At 28.8% G+C, this 20,306-nt stretch overlaps 1 protein-coding gene across 5 annotated transcripts in view; it reads right to left on the bottom strand.

Annotated features, from left to right (window-relative positions):
- Positions 1-20,306, bottom strand: part of LOC122633164 (MICAL-like protein 1) — a 59,501-nt gene that overhangs the window by 13,226 nt on the left and 25,969 nt on the right. For 3 of the 5 annotated variants that reach the window (XM_043820755.1, XM_043820756.1, XM_043820754.1), the window contains 2 exons: positions 17,868-18,197; positions 6,442-6,620 (listed from right to left, as the gene is read on the bottom strand). In XM_043820755.1, the coding sequence (XP_043676690.1) occupies positions 6,442-6,620; positions 17,868-18,019 (331 nt within the window). In that variant the 5' untranslated portion in view covers positions 18,020-18,197. Of the gene's footprint in view, positions 1-3,823; positions 4,109-6,441; positions 6,621-17,867; positions 18,198-20,306 lie in introns of those variants that run through there. The other 2 variants (XM_043820758.1, XM_043820757.1) reach the window with 2 other exon arrangements.

Here is a 20,306-nt window from a genome sequence, read left to right as displayed (position 1 = left end):
AAAAAAAAAAAAAAAAAAAAAAAAAGAAACAAATATAAAAAAACTATCCTAACGTAAAAAGAAAAAGAGAGAACAAAATAATTCCAATAAAATTAAATAAATCGTAATTTCATTTTGCAATAATAATAAGATCGAATAATACGATTGAAAAGATATGAAACAATATTGATAAACGTTATTAAATATCGCAATGGAATCGTTAAAATAATTATCATGAAAACATGATACTCGTAGAAAGAGGAAATACTTTTTGTATGTGAAAACGTTGTATTAAATTTCGTCGATTATAAAAACAAACGGATGAAATATAACACGATTCCTATAAAATTTAATAATTTATAATTAATTTTCAACATCTGTTGTCCATAATAACAGTAAAAAGAAATGAAACAATATTGATAAATATTACTAAATGTCAGTAAAATAATAAACGATGTTTTAACGATTCAACACGTCGACTCTCTCTTACACACACGCACACACACATATTCTCAGTCTGTCTCTCTCTCTCTTTTTCTCAATGCCTCCGCGTTTCTCCCATTTCTCTTAATACACACACATAATGACGAGAGAGACATAGCAGCATATAGCAATATGTTAATTGAGAATCTTAAAAGTATATACTCCCGTCTGCCAGCTGAGTTTCGCAATTACTCATAAACTTTGACAGGCAGGAAATTTAATTTCACCAACGAGTTACATTTATATACATACATATGTTTCGAAGACTCGACATATTATTAAACGTAAATTCGATCGTTAATCGTCATATCTGTCTTCTTGTCTCTTTCTCTCTTTCTCTCTTTCTCTTTTTTATAAATATGAGAACATTTTCTACGATATCTGATAAAATGTAACAGTAGCAACGAGATTATTGCCATGTAACGTGTCGTATATAAAAAGTATAGAGAAAAGTGAGATTAAAGTAGATCGAAAATGCAAAGAGAGGTTGTTCTTATGAATACAAAATGAAAGATATTATAACGATTGAATGTTGACTTTCTGTTTGTCACTATTGACCTCGCTTTGATCCTTTGTCATTATTGTTCTCGTCGTAAACACGGAACGCTAGAGGAAACTGGATCGTGATATTGAAAATAATACGTAGTTACGTTTTCCTGTCCTCGATGGAGGGATTAAAAAATGAGTGAGTGAGAGAGAGAGAGAGAGAGAGAGAGAGAGAGGAAAAGAGAGAAAGAGATAGAATACAATGTAAATTTCATGATCTAGACGTACGATAACAACAAGGCGATTCAACAAGTGTCTAGAAAATGCTACGTATCGTTCAACGTAAGTACATATTTTCGAATCTAACAGCAAATAAAAAGAGAAAGAAAAAGTTGGAAAGAGAAAAAGAAAGAGAGAGAGAGAGAGAGAGAAAACGAGAGATTCGAACAAAATGAATAGAAATCTGTGGAGAACTCAACAAGTGGCCGTTCAAGCTTTTAAAGTCATCGTATATGTATATTTCTGTATACTATTAAATATACATATATTTATATATATATATGTATGTATGTATGTATGTATGTATGTATGTATTTACCAATACGTATTAATAAAAACTTAATTATCACCTAGCAAGGACACTCATAAAGAATCTCAACAACTTTATTTGCCACGAGCTTATTAATAAGTCAAGAAGCAAGTTTGATTTCTTTGGACGAGAAACGAGAGACATCTTTTTGCTACAGAAACTTTCTCGAGTTCGAAGAGTCGTAGTGGTTTGTCACCGTTCTTTAAGTAGTCGTAATAAATTAAAATTAAAGAAAAAAAAAAGAATAAAGAATAAATAACAAAAAGAATCAATTAACGTTCATCGTTCGAGAAATTTTCGAATTTTCAATACTATTCAACGTAAGAATTTTTTTTCTTTTCTTTTCTTTTCTTTCGTTCGTACGTTCGTTCGTACGTTCGTTCATCGAATACGAAAGGGGAAAAAATGAAAAAAAAAAAAGAGCAAAAATGTGAGTAATTAATTCCGCGAGCATGTTTTGTCTTCTACGATTATTTTCTTCTTCGTAGATTTTGACGCACGACTCTTGTACGAAACAAGAACAAGAAAGGACCATTCTTTTCTCTGGAGCGTTCATTATCTCGAACGAGCTGGTTCAAGAGAATGAGGGATTAATCTTAACGACAGAGGAAACTGCATGAGAGACGTCAATCTGTGAGAAACAATGGAAGTTGCATATATACATATTTATATAGTATATATATATATATATGTATGTGTTTGTGTTTATGCACGCATATACACACATACGTATGTACACAGACGATTCTCAAGTGCATCATCATGAAAGGGAGAAAGTAAGCTAGTAATTCACCAACGTTCTATTTACAAGTATATTTGTATATACTGAGTTGTAATTTGTATGAAAAAAAGGAAAAATAAAAAAATTAAATTAAATTAGATTGAAAAGGAAAAAAGAAAAAATGAAAAAGAATAATAATAACAATAATTATAATAAAAAATGTATATTATAACATTGAATATTCTCGACTACATCGCAAATTTTTAACGAAAAACTTTATCATTCTATACAGACTTTTGTGTCGTTCGTATGAAAAAATAAATTAAATTAAAAACAAAAAAGAAATGATGATGATGATAATAATAATAATAATAATAATAATAAATGTAAATTATGACTACATATTCTCGACTCGATTGGTCGTAAATTTCTAACGACGAAGAAATTTATCATTCTATGAATACTGTCATTCGTATGAAAAAATAAATTAAAAAAAAAAAAAAAAAAAAAAAAAAAATGAATAATAATAATAAAGGTAGATTATGATTCTGTATTGAATTTTCTAATGATAATGAAATTTGTTATAACGTACTGTAATTAATATGAGAAAAGAAATTAAAATAAGAATAAATTTTATTACGTTAATTTTCTACGAGATAATTTTGTTTTCTTTTCACAAAAGAAAAAAAGGAAAAAATTAATATTATATAACACGAAACTTTTACGTATAATTTGTACCATTGTACTATGTGTGATTTATACTTGATCTTTGAATATTAACAGAATTAGAAACTTACAAAAAAAAAAAAAAAACTCTTTGTTTCATTTTTCTCTCCATTATACAAGATGATACTTTTAATATGATACGAAAAAATATTAACGAGAGAAATCGTTTTATAGAAATGCGATGATATATTGATTAATGACAAAATGTTTTCGAAATTTCAAGATTATCGATGAATGAACACATTTTTATCAACACAATATTGCTGTATATACGTATAAAAAAAAAAAAGAAAAAAGGAAGATTCATGGATATGAATTCGTTCTCCTTCGAATGACCTTGAATAAGAAAGAATGTCATTTATCGCATTTGATTTCAACTAACTTGGACATATGTCCAATTCGTGAATTAAGACAATATATTTATTGTTTTATTCATCTATCAAAATAAAAAAATAAAAAAATTATTCTTTAAACGTATCCAAAAATATATCGAAATCGAACTGTATAAAAATTAATGAAAAAAAAAAAAAAAACAACAACAACAACAAAATCAAATGAATGTAATAAAATTTTTACTTTTAGAAGCTACGAAACGATAATAATAAAAATATACGTCGAACGATTAAAACAAAAACAAAAAAAAATCATGCCTCAATAAAAAAAAAAAAAATGTCCTCTTTAAATCAATCAATTAATTCCTTTGACGTTTCTGTTTTTTTTTTCTTGATATAATCAAAAACAACGATGTATTATAAACGAAGTGGTTATTAGATTGTCAACGAAATTAGGTTAAACATCCTGTACAATCAAAGATGGATAGTGCATGTTGCACGACGTACCATCTTCTCTCCTAAAACGCTGCAACCTATTTGGCCTATTTAGTCACGACAAGACGTTAACTCAATGCGACATTTCAAACGTCACGTCCGTCGATCGGACGTAGCGTAACACCACCAACCGCGAATGGCCTACCACTAAAATTGCACGTGACGGATGAACAACTCGATTTCTCGCTCTCAAGGCGATACGCATGCGTGCAAGAAATTATTCTACTAGAGATACTAATTTTAATTCTTGTTCAAGTATCTATCTATGTCATACATGGATAACATAACACATTTGACATACATTAGAACGATCAAATTAAACGATACGAAAATTTGCAACAATTTCTTATTTTCTCTTCCTTTAAATCGAGAAATCTAATTAATGATTGAATTAATGAAATTCATCGATATCATAAGTTTCTTCCTTTTCTTATCTTTCCTTTTAATTAGTTCTATTTGTTACATTGGGAATATAATTCTAATCCTCGATCAAATATTCATTTATGCTATGAACATGGATCAATGATTTTTCAAATATGTCAGAACGATCGAATTAAATGTTATGAAAATTATCAACAAATTTCTTTTTTCTCTTCCTTTAAATTGATAGATTTATTTAATAATTAAATTAATTAAATTCGTCGCTATCATGTCTGTAGCTTTTTTTTTTTTTTTTTATCATTTCTATTTGCTATATAGAAATACTAATTCCAATTCTCGATCGAGTATCCATCATCCATGTTATATATGGATCAACGATTTTCGAAATATGTCGGAGCGATCAAATTGAATGATATGAAAATTTTTTTCTTTTACTTTAAATTGATAAATTTAATTAATAATTAAATTAATTAAATTCGTTGATATTGTAAGTTTATTCTTTTTCATTTTTTAATTATTTCTATTTGCTATACTAGAAATACTAATTCCAATTCTCAATCAAGTACCCATCTATACTACACATGGATCAACGATTTTCGAAATACGTCAGAACGATCAAATTAAACGTTGTAGATATTTTCAACAGATTTCTTTTTTCTTTTCCTTTAAAGTGATAAATTTAATTAATAATTAAATTAATTAAATTTCTCGATATCACAAGTTTGTTCTTTTTTTTCTTTTTTTTTTTAATTTCAATTTGCTATATTAATTCTCGATTGAGTATCAATCTATGTCATGCATGCATCAACCATTTTCGAAATATGTCAGAAAGACCAAATTAAATATGAAAATTTTCTACAAATCTTTTCCACTTAAACAGATAAATTCAATTAACACTTAATTAAATTAAATTAATCAATATCACATACGTTTAGCGTTTTTTTTCTCTCTTTTTTTTTTTTAATTGTATTTTTTTTTTTTTCTATCGTTGGAATTAATCCGTGACGTAAGCCATAGAAAAGTGCAACAATACGATTGGTCGAACAAATTTGCGAAAGAGAAACTTTGATTCGCTATTAGCATGAAACAACTTCTGTATTCAGAAAATAACATTAACAAGTGCCATAGGGTGATGCTAACTATACGAACTTGTTTCTAACTATCTTTTGTTTACACTATAGCGAATATAATATAATAATTTTGTTGACAGGAAAAGAAAAAGAGAAAGAGAAAGAGAAAGAGAGAAAGAGATAACAGAAACAATTTTCCAATGTAAAACTAAGAATATAAATTCAAAAGCGAAACAGTCATGAGCAAGACCATTTGTATTTCTGAATACACTTCGAATTTTCCATCTCGTTTCTCCTTCTAGTTTCTATTTTCTGTATTCTCTCTTCTCCATATTTGATTCGTTTATACTCGAAAGTTCGTCCATATTTCTTCCGTCTATACGTAAGGAAAAGTTTCGTTATTAGTTTTAACAGTTGACTAGGAGAGATAAATGTCAGTAGTGAATTAATTATTACGAGGACATATAAAATGTATGTACGTGTGACAAAAAAAAAAAAAGATCGAATGAAAAAAATATATATATAAAATAATGATAATAATAATAAATAATAATAATAATAATAATAAGAAGAAGAAGAAGAAGAACGAACGAACGAACGAAAAGCGAAACAAAATTGAATTCAAGTTATATAAAAAGAAAAAGGGGAAAAAAAAATGAGTTTGATGTCGATAGAGCTATTTACTTCCATTGGATAAATCGATTAATAATTTACCTGAATGAACAATGAACACTCCAACACTTTTTCAGATTTTCAATAAAACGTCGAGAGTTCTTTAACGAATTATCGATCGATCGACATATATATATTTCTTTATAATATTTACTTCGTCTTTCTTTTTTTATATTTTTATTATTATCATTATTATTATTATTATTATTACGATTATTAACTTTCTATAACCCTATAGACTTCGTATATGTATCAAGAAATAATTTTATGACGATAAAATGAAATGAGATTTAAATATATTATATATACGCATACGCCCAATCATATTTGATCATGCAACTACAAAGTCACATGACGTTACATGACAGTTAACCTAATTAATTTTTCAAATAACTTCAGATACTTTCAAGCAATTAGTAGAGTAACATTTTTAAGATTGATTTTCTATTCTTTTTTTCTTCTTCTTTTCTTTTTTCCTAATTGTTAGACATTGCGCAGAAATCTTACCTTTGAAAGTTTGATAGAATTGTGAAAGATAGGTTAGAATTGATAATCGATCGGGCACGGAACAGGAAGCCATGTCTTCGGCGTCCAAAAGGGCGGGTATTCCTAAATGCTGCTCGGCAATTCTGAATGCCAGCTCGTTGTTCCCGTAGACGTCGTCCTTGTTAAGGCTGTTGAAATCGCTGCGAAATAAAGACGAAAGGTTAAGAAAGAAGAGAAAAAAGAGGAAAAAAAGAAGAAAAAAAAAAGAGAGAGAAAAAAAAAGAAAAGAAAAGGAGATTGAGATCAAGGTTAAATTCATTAACGACGTTAACGCCTTTGACGTTGCTGTCGTCGCGCAAATGAATTTTTCACGGAGCTTTCAAAACAAGCATTTCTTCAACGTACGATTATTATTATTATTTGTTATAATTATTATTATTTCATACATTATTTAAGATCATTATTAAATGACGTTAGTGGAAAGTTCGTTGTTTGATTGATTAGTGATCATTTCATTGATTAGATGATTATTATTTTTTATTATTATTATAGTCTTATATAACTCTATTGTTATTAAATAATATTATAACAAACTCTTTGTTTATTTAAATTTAGTGATTATAATATTATTGATATAACAATGTTATTGTTATTATTGTTGTTACTATTAATATTATTATAATCATCACGTACATTATATTATTACAATATTGTTAATATATATTATCGTTGCCTCGTTTTCTTTCTTTTTTATTGATAACTATATTACTACATCATTATTATAAAAGAATGTATTATCAAACAAGCACATTTTTTATTGATCAATAGTTTCAAAACGATATTCTTGTCAAAAATATATCACCATAAGCAATCGTACCAAAGTAAAAATAACTATAAGAGTCGTCTAACGCTAATCTTAGTTGACACTGTCAACAAAAAGATCGGCTAATATTCGAACGTAATATCGCCATGGAGTCGTGTGAAAATCGTTGGTAAAAGGAGATTAAAAGGAAACGTTATATCAACGCGAAATGATATTTTATTGATTTTAGGATTTTCCAAGAAAATGTGCATATTTTATCGCGACCAAAAGGAAGAGTAAGAAGAGTAAAAAGAGAAAAAGAAAAAGAGAGAGAGAGAGAGAGAGAGAGAGAGAGAGAGAAAAGGAGAAAAACGATAACATTACTCTTCGATTTACTTCCTACGTAACTACTAGCGTAAAAGGAAACTTTGCTCGGACAAGGGCTATAATAAAAAAAAACGAGCCTTAGCATTACTGAAAGATGCATAGAAATCAATGCGGTAGTGGCTTGTTCGTAGAATCACATCGATCGGTCTCTCTCTCTCTCTCTCTCTCTCTTTCTCTGTCTATCTGTCTGTCTCTTTCTTTCTCGTAGGGGTGGTGTTCGGGAGTGCACATATATATGACGAATATATGATTTGTCAAATTCGTGGATGGAATTCGAAGAACACGAGTGGATATATCGATTATTGATTTACTGTTCTACTCAAGTGTCGAAAAATGAGGTCTGATAAAATTAGAATTTGACGTTCAGAATACGTTAATCGATAATTAATTAATGATTTAATTAAAATGTTCGAAGTAAAAAATATTTAACAAAAAAAAAAAAAAAGAAAAAGAGAAACGAATTAAATTAAATTCAATTAAAAAAGGAAAAAAAAGAAAAGACAAAAAGAAGAAGAATTCTTAACGAATAACTAAATCTATTTTTCTTTTCTTTTTTCCTTTCTTCTTTTGCTATTCACGTACTAAAAAACGTTTCTATTTTAAGTAAATCGATATATGTATGTATGTATGCATGCATGCATGTAAGTATGTATGTATGCATGCATGTAAGTATGTATACACGTGCTACCGGTGGCTTATTACTCGCCCATTCCGAGCAACGAGCATGAAATTCTAGGTCGAAAGTCGTCAGGACATTCGACATTGGCACTTGACCTCACTTCTACACTACACGGTCGCATCTTTCTATCAAAAATTTTTCCGACCATTTTTATGATCTCTCTAAGTCTCCCACCCCTTTCAGCCTATCCCGTCTCCACATCATCCCCTATCCTAGTATTCCATATGGAAACGATGAAAACACAGAGAGAGATCAGCGATTACGCTCGAATTCCAACGCAAAGCGCGTACTTGTCATACTGAAACTGCTTTCCTGACGATATTGAAACTAAAGCTGACCTTTCGAGAATCGGAAAAATGTCGGCCATATTACTTATTTTTTTACAAAGTATCTAATCCAATTTTTTTTATCGTTGTAATACTCATTGTATGAGTGGTTTATATCACGAAAGTAGTCTAAGTTCATGTTTCAAGAGAGAGAGAGAGAGAGAGAGAGAAAAAGAAAAGAAAAATCAAGTTAATGTTTATAATAATTATAATTATACGCGATCTTTTCGTTGTTAAACAATTTTAAGTCAAGGAGAACAAAAATGGATTTAATAAACGGTTCATATATTATAAAAACATATATATATATATATATATACAATATATAACAAATAAAATAAAAGTTTTATAAATTATAATATTTGATTAATTAATCAATTGAATCATTCTCAATAAATACCAACTTTCAATGAGAAATAACCTTTTACCCTTTTCATCCTTTTAGTTTCTAATGTGAAAATTCACTAGACTCTTAATCATATTTCCGTACAAAGGAAATAAGAAAGAACGAACAAAAAAAAAAGAAAAAAAAGAAAAGAAAAGAAAAAGAGAGGAGAAGAAAGAAAAGAAAAAAGGGAGAAAAATGTAAAGAATACAAAAGGCTAAGCTTCAAATCAGGAACGTCTCGAAGGATATCGCATTCAAGTAGCGTTCGTGGGACCAGTGAATGGTTCTGAAGAAGAGACGATGGAGACGAGTAATTTCTCTGATATAGAGACACATACACAGAAACTCGACTCACGTAGTATATACTTTTATATATTTACACACGCTCTGTACTGTTAATACGTATATATCTGTATATATTATATGTGTATGTAATGTTACGTGTGTTAATCCGTAATATGTGTATATACGTATATGTTATATGTTTATATATATATATATATATATATATATATATATTGTGTGTATGTATTATGTGTGATATATCTGTATATATCGTATGTGTATATGTGAGTAGCAAGCATAACCGGCTCTTCGACTCTTGGCAATCGACCCGAACGTGCTTGTCTGGGACGAAAGACGAAAGACGATGACTCAGAGGTCCAGCAGACCGGTGCCGCCACACCCACCCCTACCTCCCTCCTCTCCCACCCTGTCCGACCCCAACCAGCCCTGTCTCTCTATCGTTTTTCTTGTCGTTTATTGCTCGAGCAAAAAGCTCTTCTCTTTCTTTTTCTCTTTCTTTTTCTCTTTTTCTGTCTGTCTGCTGTCTTTCTCTTCGGCCGCCATTTTTTTTCCAACTCTCCAATATAACGTTTATTCGATTTAATACAGTCTTCTTATTTTTTTGTCAATGAAATATTTTAATTTTAAGACAGTTTCATTCGTTTACTACTTTCTCTATTCTTCTTTTCTTTTCTGTTGTTTTTGTTTGTTTGTTTGTTTTCTTTCTTTCTTTCGTTTTTTCCTCCCCTTTAAGTTTGACTCTAATGTTTATTGTAGAATAGATTTTTAGGGTTGTTAGTTATCGGATTGATATTTTGAATAAATTCGATGTTTTCAATAAATTGTCGAGTGTTTATAATATCGTAATAAGTAAGTAAGTATTGTATCGATTAATACAAAAATTTGTGAATAGTTTTATTAAAATATTAATAAATATTATGATTTGTCAATATCTTATTCATAAACGAATGGTCAATATTTATTTAAAAAAAAAAAAAAAAATAAAAAAAATCTCGAACACGATCCAGACAAGAGTTCAACGATTAATTATTTATATTGATCAATTATATTACATATTGATGCACTATTATAAATATCGAGGAAAATAAATATTCCGAGCATTTATTGAATTATATCGAATTATATTGAAATATATAATGAATATTTATTTAGCGAAAATACTTACTTATTAATTAATGAAAGTAATATTGATAAGATAAATGGAAGTCGATATTTACATTATCATAATATTCAAACGAAATGTAAGAATAAATCTTTTCGTACTCGTATATTTGTCTTTTTGAAATCGTAACCATCAAGGACAAGGATAAATTCGAAAGTGAGATCGTTCCAAGTGATGAAAACATCAGAGATGATACATCGAGAACCAACTCCTCGGCAAAAGGGATTCAGGAAGAAAGAGAATCATCGCGTGAGAATTTCCTCGACGAACGAGGCTTCCAAATGAAAGTGAAACACCAAACAGGTGTTCCTCCCAGCCAATCGTAGACGCCATCATAAAAAGGCGGGAACCTTTATACTTTTGAGAGATGAAATTTAAAGATCATATCGGAGACTATCGAAACAAGTGGATATGTAATACGTTTATGATATCTAATTGTTTAAAATAAAAATAAAAAAAAAAAAAAATAATAAGAAAAGAAAAAAACCATCTTTTTTGTACAAACCAAAAAAAAAAAAAAAAAAGAAAAATACTACTCGATAACGCGACAAAATTCATATAGTACAATTTATTTGCAATCCTTTGCATATTATTCGTTTTCTCTTATTCGTATCTTTTTCCTTTTATTAATAATAAAAAATGTAAGCTTTTAATAAACTCGATTAAGGTTAAGAAGTATTGTCTAGAAAGGAAAAAAAAAAGGAAAAATAATAATAACAATTCGAGGACAATGAAGTCTAGCGATATGAATTTTTTGGTTGTTCTACAACGAAAAGTCATTAATCAAGCAGTAAAGAAGAAGAAAAGAAAAAAGGAGAGAAAAAAATTCGAGAGATTTCGTGAGCGTGCTCGCGCATGCGGCATGCACCGTAGAACGTAGTTTTCCTCTCTTGATCATTGAGGGGTGCACGCTCCTCTCATCATGCTCTGTTTCACGATCGATTACAAAAAAGCGGAACGAGGTTTATCAGGGTGAAAAATGATACCGACAAATTTCCCTTTTCTCTCTCTCTCTCTCTCTCTCTCTCTCTCTTTTTTTTTTAATTTTCCTTTTTTGGAAAAAATCCTCGATAGCTTCTGCGTCAAACGTATATTTAGTCTCACGAATAATTTTCATTCGAAATTTTCTTCGTAAATTCTAAAAACGTTATGAAAACAGCCTTCATATTTTATTTCGATCAGTATTTTTATTAATCAATGGTAAATATTTCGTAAAACAAACGCTCGGTATAAATAAATAAATTTTCGTGACAGCATTTACGTCATTTATTATATTAAACATTTTCTTGGTATAAATGCTGATTATTATTTATTTGAAATATTAAAGAAACGTATTTCAAATACTGACCTAATAAATAGCGCCGCTGTCATAAACTACATACACGAACGGTTTATATATGATGATAAATTATACACGGGGTGAGTTTTTTAATTTCAGCCATTTAATCCTGAAAACAATGCTTCTGTTTTTTTTCTTTTGTTTTTTTTTTCTTCAAAGGAAAGTTCGAAACAAAAGTTGTTTGGTTAGTGCGTTAGTTTGAGGAAGAGGAAATGGAGGGAGGGGGAGGGAAAACATAGCGAAATTATTTATTTCTGATTTAGTGGACGTTTCCAAGGTTATTTCAAGGTCAACATTGTTTTTTTTTTTTTTTGAAACTTATAATTTTTCTAACGGCATCTTATTTCACGAAAACAAAAAAAAAAATAAAAAAAAATAAAAAAGAAGAAAGAAAATATTTAAAACGATCCTCGTTTTCGATGCACATAACATTATATACCGGGTGCCTCATTTAAAATTGTATGGCTAATTATCTGGAATCTTATTTGATTTTTTTTTTTTTTTGTTGCAAATAAATACATTTGAAAGTTGGTTTAAAAGAAAATTTAATATGCATTACAGTAATTTTATTAGAGGCTGTTATTGTTAAGATACGGAAGTAATAGCCATTTTTAAAAATGAAAATTGATATTTCGAGGAAAAGAAAAGTTATATAAAGAGAATATCGATACCAATCGAACGACCACTTACGATGTAAATTTTCATCGATATTTCGATCGAGTTACGATGCATTGAAAAATTCAAGGAACTTCAACGTCTAGCTACATATCATTTATGAGATAAAGGGTATATTAAATATTAAAGTAGTTGGTTCACCATATCACTATTTGAAAAAACAATCGTCAGACTATAGAATATTTTAAAGTCGATTGCATCGAACGGGGTCATTGACCTTTAAACCATCAAAATATATGACCGCGTAATTTGTAAACAACGCATTTGTATAGAATGATGCATGAATTACAATAGAGTACGAATCTATAGTCAGTCATTAAGACTCCGTTAAGATGATTTTCATTGCAAATTATCGCTACTATATAAATATGTAAAAAGAAAGAAAGAATTTTACATGCATTAGCTAAGCTCAGAAGGGTGTAAAATTTTTTTTAATAAATTTTCTTATAAACTCAACCAAATGGTGAAATATTTCTTTGAACATTCAAAAATGAGCAAACATAATACTGTACAATGTATATAATATATTGTAATATTACGATGATTCTATTATTGCATGGTATTATATAAATATTAAATAGTATTAATATTATATATATATATTATATATTATAATATTAACACTATTATATATTTATACTATATATAATATATATTATATTATAAATATACTATAATTATGTAATATTACATAGCATTATATTATAATACTATACAATAACATACATATTATGAAAAAAAAAAATATATATATATATTATATACTTATATATTATATATTATTTATGTATATTGCATATATCTTTAGTTATTATAATTTATAATTAATAATTATAATAATATATAATTTATAATTATAGTTTTATATATGTATATTATTTTGCACTTTTTTGTACATTATATATAAACACAAAAACAAACAAAAACATAAATATGTAAAAATATGTTTTTAAGTGGATTACCTACAACAGAACAGAGAGTCTCGTGAAAAGCACGATAATTAATGACGAATAGTGAGGGAGTAACGCAAAAGAGAGAGAAAGAGAGAGAAAGAATATAGATCGTTAGTCATGCGATCTAACATTAGCGTGATCTAATGTAGCCCTCGTGTAGTAGAAGGCGTAGTCCATAGTCCCGCGCCCTTCTGTCAAAGATTTATGTTACAGATTGCAATCATGGTATGTCAAACGCGTTCCTCACCCCTTCGCCTTTCACCCATTTAATTTTCCAATCGGCAATCAAAGGAATTTTTTAAATCGTTCTTTTAAATTCTCATCGAGATGAGATATACACAGACGATCGATCGATCGATCTTATATTTTTTGAAACAAATAAAATCCATTCATCGTAACGAACGATTTCTATTCTTTCGGAATTCAATATAACCCATTGAGATTTTGAAAAATACGGGTTTTGAACAAAAAAATAGAAGAAAGAAAAAGGAAAAGAAAAAAAGCTGATTATTATATTTTTCAATACGACGGTTAAGAGAAACGACAGCGTCGCCACTCTGTCGGATTACGAAATAAATGTTTGAAAGGCAGTTCAAAAATTCCGAAAGAGTTGTTTTTTTTTCTCTCTCTCTCTCTCTCTTTGTTAATACCTTCGCGTACTTCATGAATAATTGAGGAGAAATAAATCTTTCTCCGTTCGAGCCACCTAACCTTCTCCCACCATCACACCACCATTTGCCCTCTTCTCTCTTCGAAAAATATTACTCTCCTCATTTTTTGTCCTCCATTGATCGAGCTTCAAGAAATCTCAAAGAGAACAAGCAAAATCATTGATCGAAAGAAAAAAAATAGAAAAGAAAATAATTTATTTCGACGATGAGAAAGTTGAGGCGTCCGATGTAAAAAAAGAAGAGTGTGAAAACTTTTTATGAAAATACTTTTTTTTTTTTTTTATATATATATATATACAAGTGTTTAACGTTTTCATTCTCATTGGTCTAAGTAATGATTTAATTCTTACTTCTTTTTATTTTTTTTTATTTTTCTTACAAGAGGTAATATCAAAGAAGCTGTTCAATGCTACTACAAAAAAAAAAAAATATTGTTATATAAAATTATATAAATATAATAAAGAAAATCGCATTACGCTTATTATCGATCTTGTTCTTTTCTTTTTTGTATTATTTAACACAAGCGATTACTTTAGAGAATATTAAAAATTATATCCGACTAAAGAATAAAAAAGATTAAAAAATAAACCTATGATACAATACGAAAAAAAAAAAAATACAAGAAATAAAATAAAATTGCTATCCTTTGTTACGATCATTTCTTTTCTTTCCTTTGATTAATCTTCTTAAATCTTCTAAGATCGAAATAAATTATTTTCGAGTAATTATTTCGTAATAACTTATCATAAATATTTATTATCAAATGAACAATATCTTAGGATGGATTTACGTGTAGAAATAATTTAAATTTAAGGTAAAAGTTTAAGGTAAAATTTCACGAAAAAAAAAAAAAAAAAAGAAATGTCTCTTTTTTCATCAAACTTTTCAATTTTGATCAGGACAGAAAAACGAATGCACGTGCACGCAATACGAAGGATATCCGTTTGCTTTCTAACGATTAGATTCAGGAAATTGAAATTTCCTCGATAGAATTCCACCACTGCTTGGACTCACTCTGTATGCATACATATGTACGTGCATACGTTTGAAAGAGAGAGAAAGAAGGGGGGGAGGGGAAAGAAAGAAAGAGAGAGAGAGAGAGAGAGACGAATACCGAACGAAGACGAGTTGAGTTTTGTGATGCGAGTCGATTCGAAACGTTGAAAAAGAGAAAAAGAAAAAAAAAAAGAAATCTTTAAATCGTTTCAAATTCATCCATCTAGCTTCTAATCTATACACATATTTCTTATTTTTCTCTTTTTAAAAATTTTGTTCCGTTCTGTTTTATACACTTCTCGACTATATAATACGAACTATGAACTTTCCATTGAACTATGAACTCCTTGATAGATGTATATTTGATGAATAGATGTACGTATAGGTATTGCGAAAAAAAAAAAGAAAGTACAAAAAAGAAAAAAAAATTGAAAAAAAAAAGATAAAGACAAAGAAAAAAAAGAATAGAATAAAGAAAATAAAAATGGTAACTTGCAAATAATAGAAGAACTAGAGTTCGAATGTCATTGACCGGCGGCGCCCTAAAGTCGTCATGCTCTAGGCCGTATCGATCTGTCTCTATCTATATATATATATATATGTATGTATGTATGTCTCTCTTTCTCTCTCTTTTTTTCTTTTTCTCTTATTTCATCATCCCCATAAGGAAGAATACAAGAATGATTGATAGACCACTATCATGATTTATTTATATTTATATTTCACGTGATAACCGTAAGTGTATACCGAATTAGATAACAACTTCAACGGAATAAGAATCGATTGTTTCTTTAAAAATCTTTTCATCGTAAACTACATTGTATTCCGAAATATTATTACTACAATATTATTATATTATCATAGTAATTTGTATATAATCAATTTGTCGTAATAAGTTAATCGACGATCTATTATTATTTTATTACGGATTCGAATTCGTGTCTATCATCTCATATTCCTATACTACATCAAAATGGCGTCTAAATCGTATCGATTTTTATTCTTTCTCTTTTCTTTTTTCTTTTTTGTAATTTCAAGTCGATCAATAACAAGTACGAAGAAAATTAATTTCTAATTTTACCTATAATATTATTATGTATAAAATTTCCTGTAGTAGTAAAATACGTGAAAAATGTATTTTGGGTTATGAATCGCCATCTTGAATTTTCAATAAAACCAGAACGTCGATCGACATTTCCCGGAATGAATATACACACACAAACACACACACTTTCTCTGTTTCACTCACTCACTCGATATTATCTTATATAAAAATAGAAGTGAATGATGCATAAGAAGATCGTTGGAAAAATAGTCTTGGAAAACAAGCTTTAGGTCTGTTATCAGGTCGTAAAAGGTGATGGTGGTGGTGATGGTGGTGATGGTGGTGGTATTGGTGGTGATGGTGGTATATATATAGCTCGATAAAGGAAAGGTCGAAGCCGTTCTGCATTTTGCACATCATGCGCGGTTGTTGACTCGTCCTCCGTACGAAGAAGACAGTAGTCAGGGTCATCGTAACACAAACGTACGAGGTCAGCACGAAAGTGATGAATCATCGTACATACGTTCGACTCGATGTAATCCGTTTGGGTTTCGAATATTTGCGATCTACGACTTTACGACGAAGTTTATACCGATGATAAGGCATTATTTCATTTCGTTACAATGATTTTTGATCGATCCATCCACTCAACCCTTCTCTATCTCTTAAATTTCGATAACCATCGTTTTGTTTCTTTTTTATATATAGATTTCTCAAATTAGTGATAATTAATTAATAATACTGTTCATTGAATTATTTTTGATAATGGGTTATTCATCATCATCATCATTATTATTATTATTATTATTATTATTATTATTATTATTATTCTTGTTATTATTATTATTTTATTTTATTTTAATTGATAGTCAATCACGATTTCGTTGTTAAAATTAATACGACAAATTCGCTAATTATATTTTGTGCGATAAAATATTTTACCAAAATGGCGTGTCGGTCACCATTTGCTTTTTCCTTCTTTTTAAGTATGAACTCGATTAATAATAAATATAATAGAACCAGTCCCCGTTAATTATTGTAATAAATTATTCGGCGATATTTGTTATTGAAAATATATTGTAATTTTATTATGCATTGTAATTAATTGAACAAATTCAGTTCAATTATATCAGGTATTCGTATACTGTATCAAAATGGCGTCTAAACCATATCGATTTTTACTCTTTCTTTTTTTTTTTCTTTTTAAAATCACAAGTCGAATAATAACAAATGTAACAGAACTAATTTCTAATTAATCGTTATAATAAATAACGAATTAATATCTTTCCAATTGACGATCGATTATAATTTCGTTATTATAATTAATTCAACAAATTTATAAAATTATATTATCTATTCATTATCAAAATGGCATCCAAACCATATCGTTTTTATTCTTTTTTTTTTTCTTCGATAACAAATATAACAGAATTAGTTTCTAATTGTTGTAATAAAATAATCATTAATATTTTTAATTGACAATTGACAATAAATAATTGCGTTATTATAAGTAATTAAATAATTTCCTCGCACTTTGTACGAGTTCATTATACGTTTATATTCTTCATCGAAATCGCGTCTTATCTCGTTTTCTTTTTTCTTTTTTTCTTTTTTTAACCAAGATCTCGAAACGAAATTCACGATAAAAGTCGCTTCTTAGCGTCAAATATTTTACTTGAGATAGGTGGATATTATATTTTTATAAATGTGAGTACTCACATGAGGTCAGGACGAAAATGATGAATCATGGCGCAAAATGCGAGCCCATCTCGCCATGAGGTGGTCATGTTCTGTACGTTTACACCCGGATAACCCTCGGTTATTCGTCTGCACCAGAGCTCGAGCGCTTTCGTACCACGTTTCTCGCTCATTTTGGCTTTTCCTCTTCCAATGCTTTTCCTAAGTGCTTTCTTCTGGAAACACGCCGTGTCAGAACGTTGCGTTCTCACCGTTGAGAAAAAAGAAAAACTTTATAAAATATCTCCTTAATTTATTCTTCTTTTCTTTTTTTCCTCGTCAATCTTTCTATCCAATACAATATGTTAAAATCTGAAAAGAAGGAGAAAAAGAAAAAAATTTAGAAAAAAGAAAAAATACAAACGAACAAACGAACAAAAAGTAAAACGAAGATATATTTAAATCGATAATTTCGATCGATAAATATTTAACAATAAAACTATTACCAAATCTTCGTAAAAATGACGGATTTCAAAATTTCTGTTTCATTATGATTATAATCAGAATTATTATAAATATCTATGTCGATTAAAATCCTTTTTCCTTTTATTTATTAATGCCGAATTAAATAAATTTTTAATACTAACGAATATAAACTGTTTTTTGTTTTTTTTTTCAAATCTACGTTTATGACCAAAATTGAGGTCTCATGATTAGCTTCAGCATTAAGAAAAAAAAAAAAAAGAAACATTCAAAAATTGATTGTTTTCTTCGATAAAAACAAGTATAACAAAAACGATTGAACGATCAACAAAGATCGAACAAAAATTGTTTTAAAAATTTTTAATTTGCATTATATCGTACTCTAAACTTTGAATGTTTTCATGTTCTCAGAAATGATTAGTTCAAGAAAGGCAATAAAGTATCATTGTAAAGATAATTAAAAGATCTTTCGAATGATATGACTCTTGACTCTTATTCTCATTAAAGATTTTTCAAGAGGTTAGTTCAAGCTGGCTGAATTTATAAGGACCTATTACCCTGGAAAACAAAACTGATCTATCTCAATGTTTTTTGAAAACAATATTAGATTTCGTTATAATCCAATTGGACACTTCTTGTTATTCTGTATATACGTATGTATGTATACACAACGCTTGCAGCAATATCATTATCCGTTTCCTGTTATTTTACCAACATGGTACTGTTGTATTAGTTTGCCTTATTACGGTATTTGTTACGTATGATCTTACAAATAACAATGATACTACGTATTAATTTCTTTTATTCTTTTAAATTAATTTCATTAGTTTAAAAATTGTAAAAAAAAAAAAAGAAAAAAGAAAAATTTGTCAATCTTGAAATCATCAATGAAATCATCAATGAAAACATCACATAATGTACTTGTGTATATAATATATTGAGACTATTATTTATTTAAAAAAAAATTTTTCAAAGGGTATTTTAAAAGTAGTTTTTCTAAAAAAACTGAATCCCCATAAGGAAATATCGTATTCTACATTTTCGACTTATTTTTTCACGAGATATCATTTCTGAGATATTTTTCTCGTACCATTGTTATCGGAACACCCTGTACACACAAGATGTTGCGACGTGTATATATTTGTATACGTGTAGCTGTTTTGTGTGAAAGTATTGCTTCGAGTTAATGCATTTATATTACGATTGTAAATCGTGTCGTTAGTCAGACGAAAGAAAAAAGAGAAAAGAGAAGAAAAAAAAAAGAAAGAAAGAAAGAAAAGAAAAGAAAAGAAAAGAATCGTCTAAGACGTTTTGTCGAACGTGAAAGTAGCGACTCGTGTCGTGTAAAATATGTACCGGCTCGAGCGTGAAGCGTGCAATTGGTACTTGCTCGGTTAGCGCTATCACCACTCGTAATATCGTCTTGTAGAGAGAGAAAGAGAGAAAAAGAGAAAGAGAAAGAAATAGGAGTAAAATCATTTCTCGAAGTTCTAGTTTTGAGATAAGTCCGATAAGAAAGAGAACGATTGGACAGCTTGTTTGTATATACGATCGATCGATCGACCGATCCACACACGACAGGTCAATTTAATGTTCGCCATTTCTTTTGATTTCATTCTTCGAACGAGTTACATTCTTAATCTTAATTCATTTCGAGTATTTAGAAATGCGTCCTTCTCGCTTGACCAATACTCGCGTTCCAATACGTAGCAAGTATTAAATATTTCATTAATTTACAATCGACGTAAGAACTCATGAATTTTATCCTAAGAAATTTTAATCGCGCTTGTCGCCGTACGTGGATTACATATTTTCTTTTTTTATTATTTGTTTCTTTTTTCTTTTCTTCTCTTCTCTTCTTTTTTTTTTTTTTTTTTTTATTTGTCATTAGATGTTTTTTTAATCCTGGAGAAACGTATTTGGATATTATTCTCGATCAGGTTTACATCGTATTACACGGAGTGATTTATTGCTCTTTTTCATTTCTTTTCTTTTTTT

The sequence above is a fragment of the Vespula pensylvanica genome, chromosome 11 (genome assembly GCF_014466175.1).
Source record: "Vespula pensylvanica isolate Volc-1 chromosome 11, ASM1446617v1, whole genome shotgun sequence".
NCBI classification, from domain to species: Eukaryota; Metazoa; Arthropoda; class Insecta; order Hymenoptera; family Vespidae; genus Vespula; species Vespula pensylvanica.
Note: the sequence above shows the minus strand (reverse complement) of the source record. Positions and strands in the feature narration are given on the sequence as shown.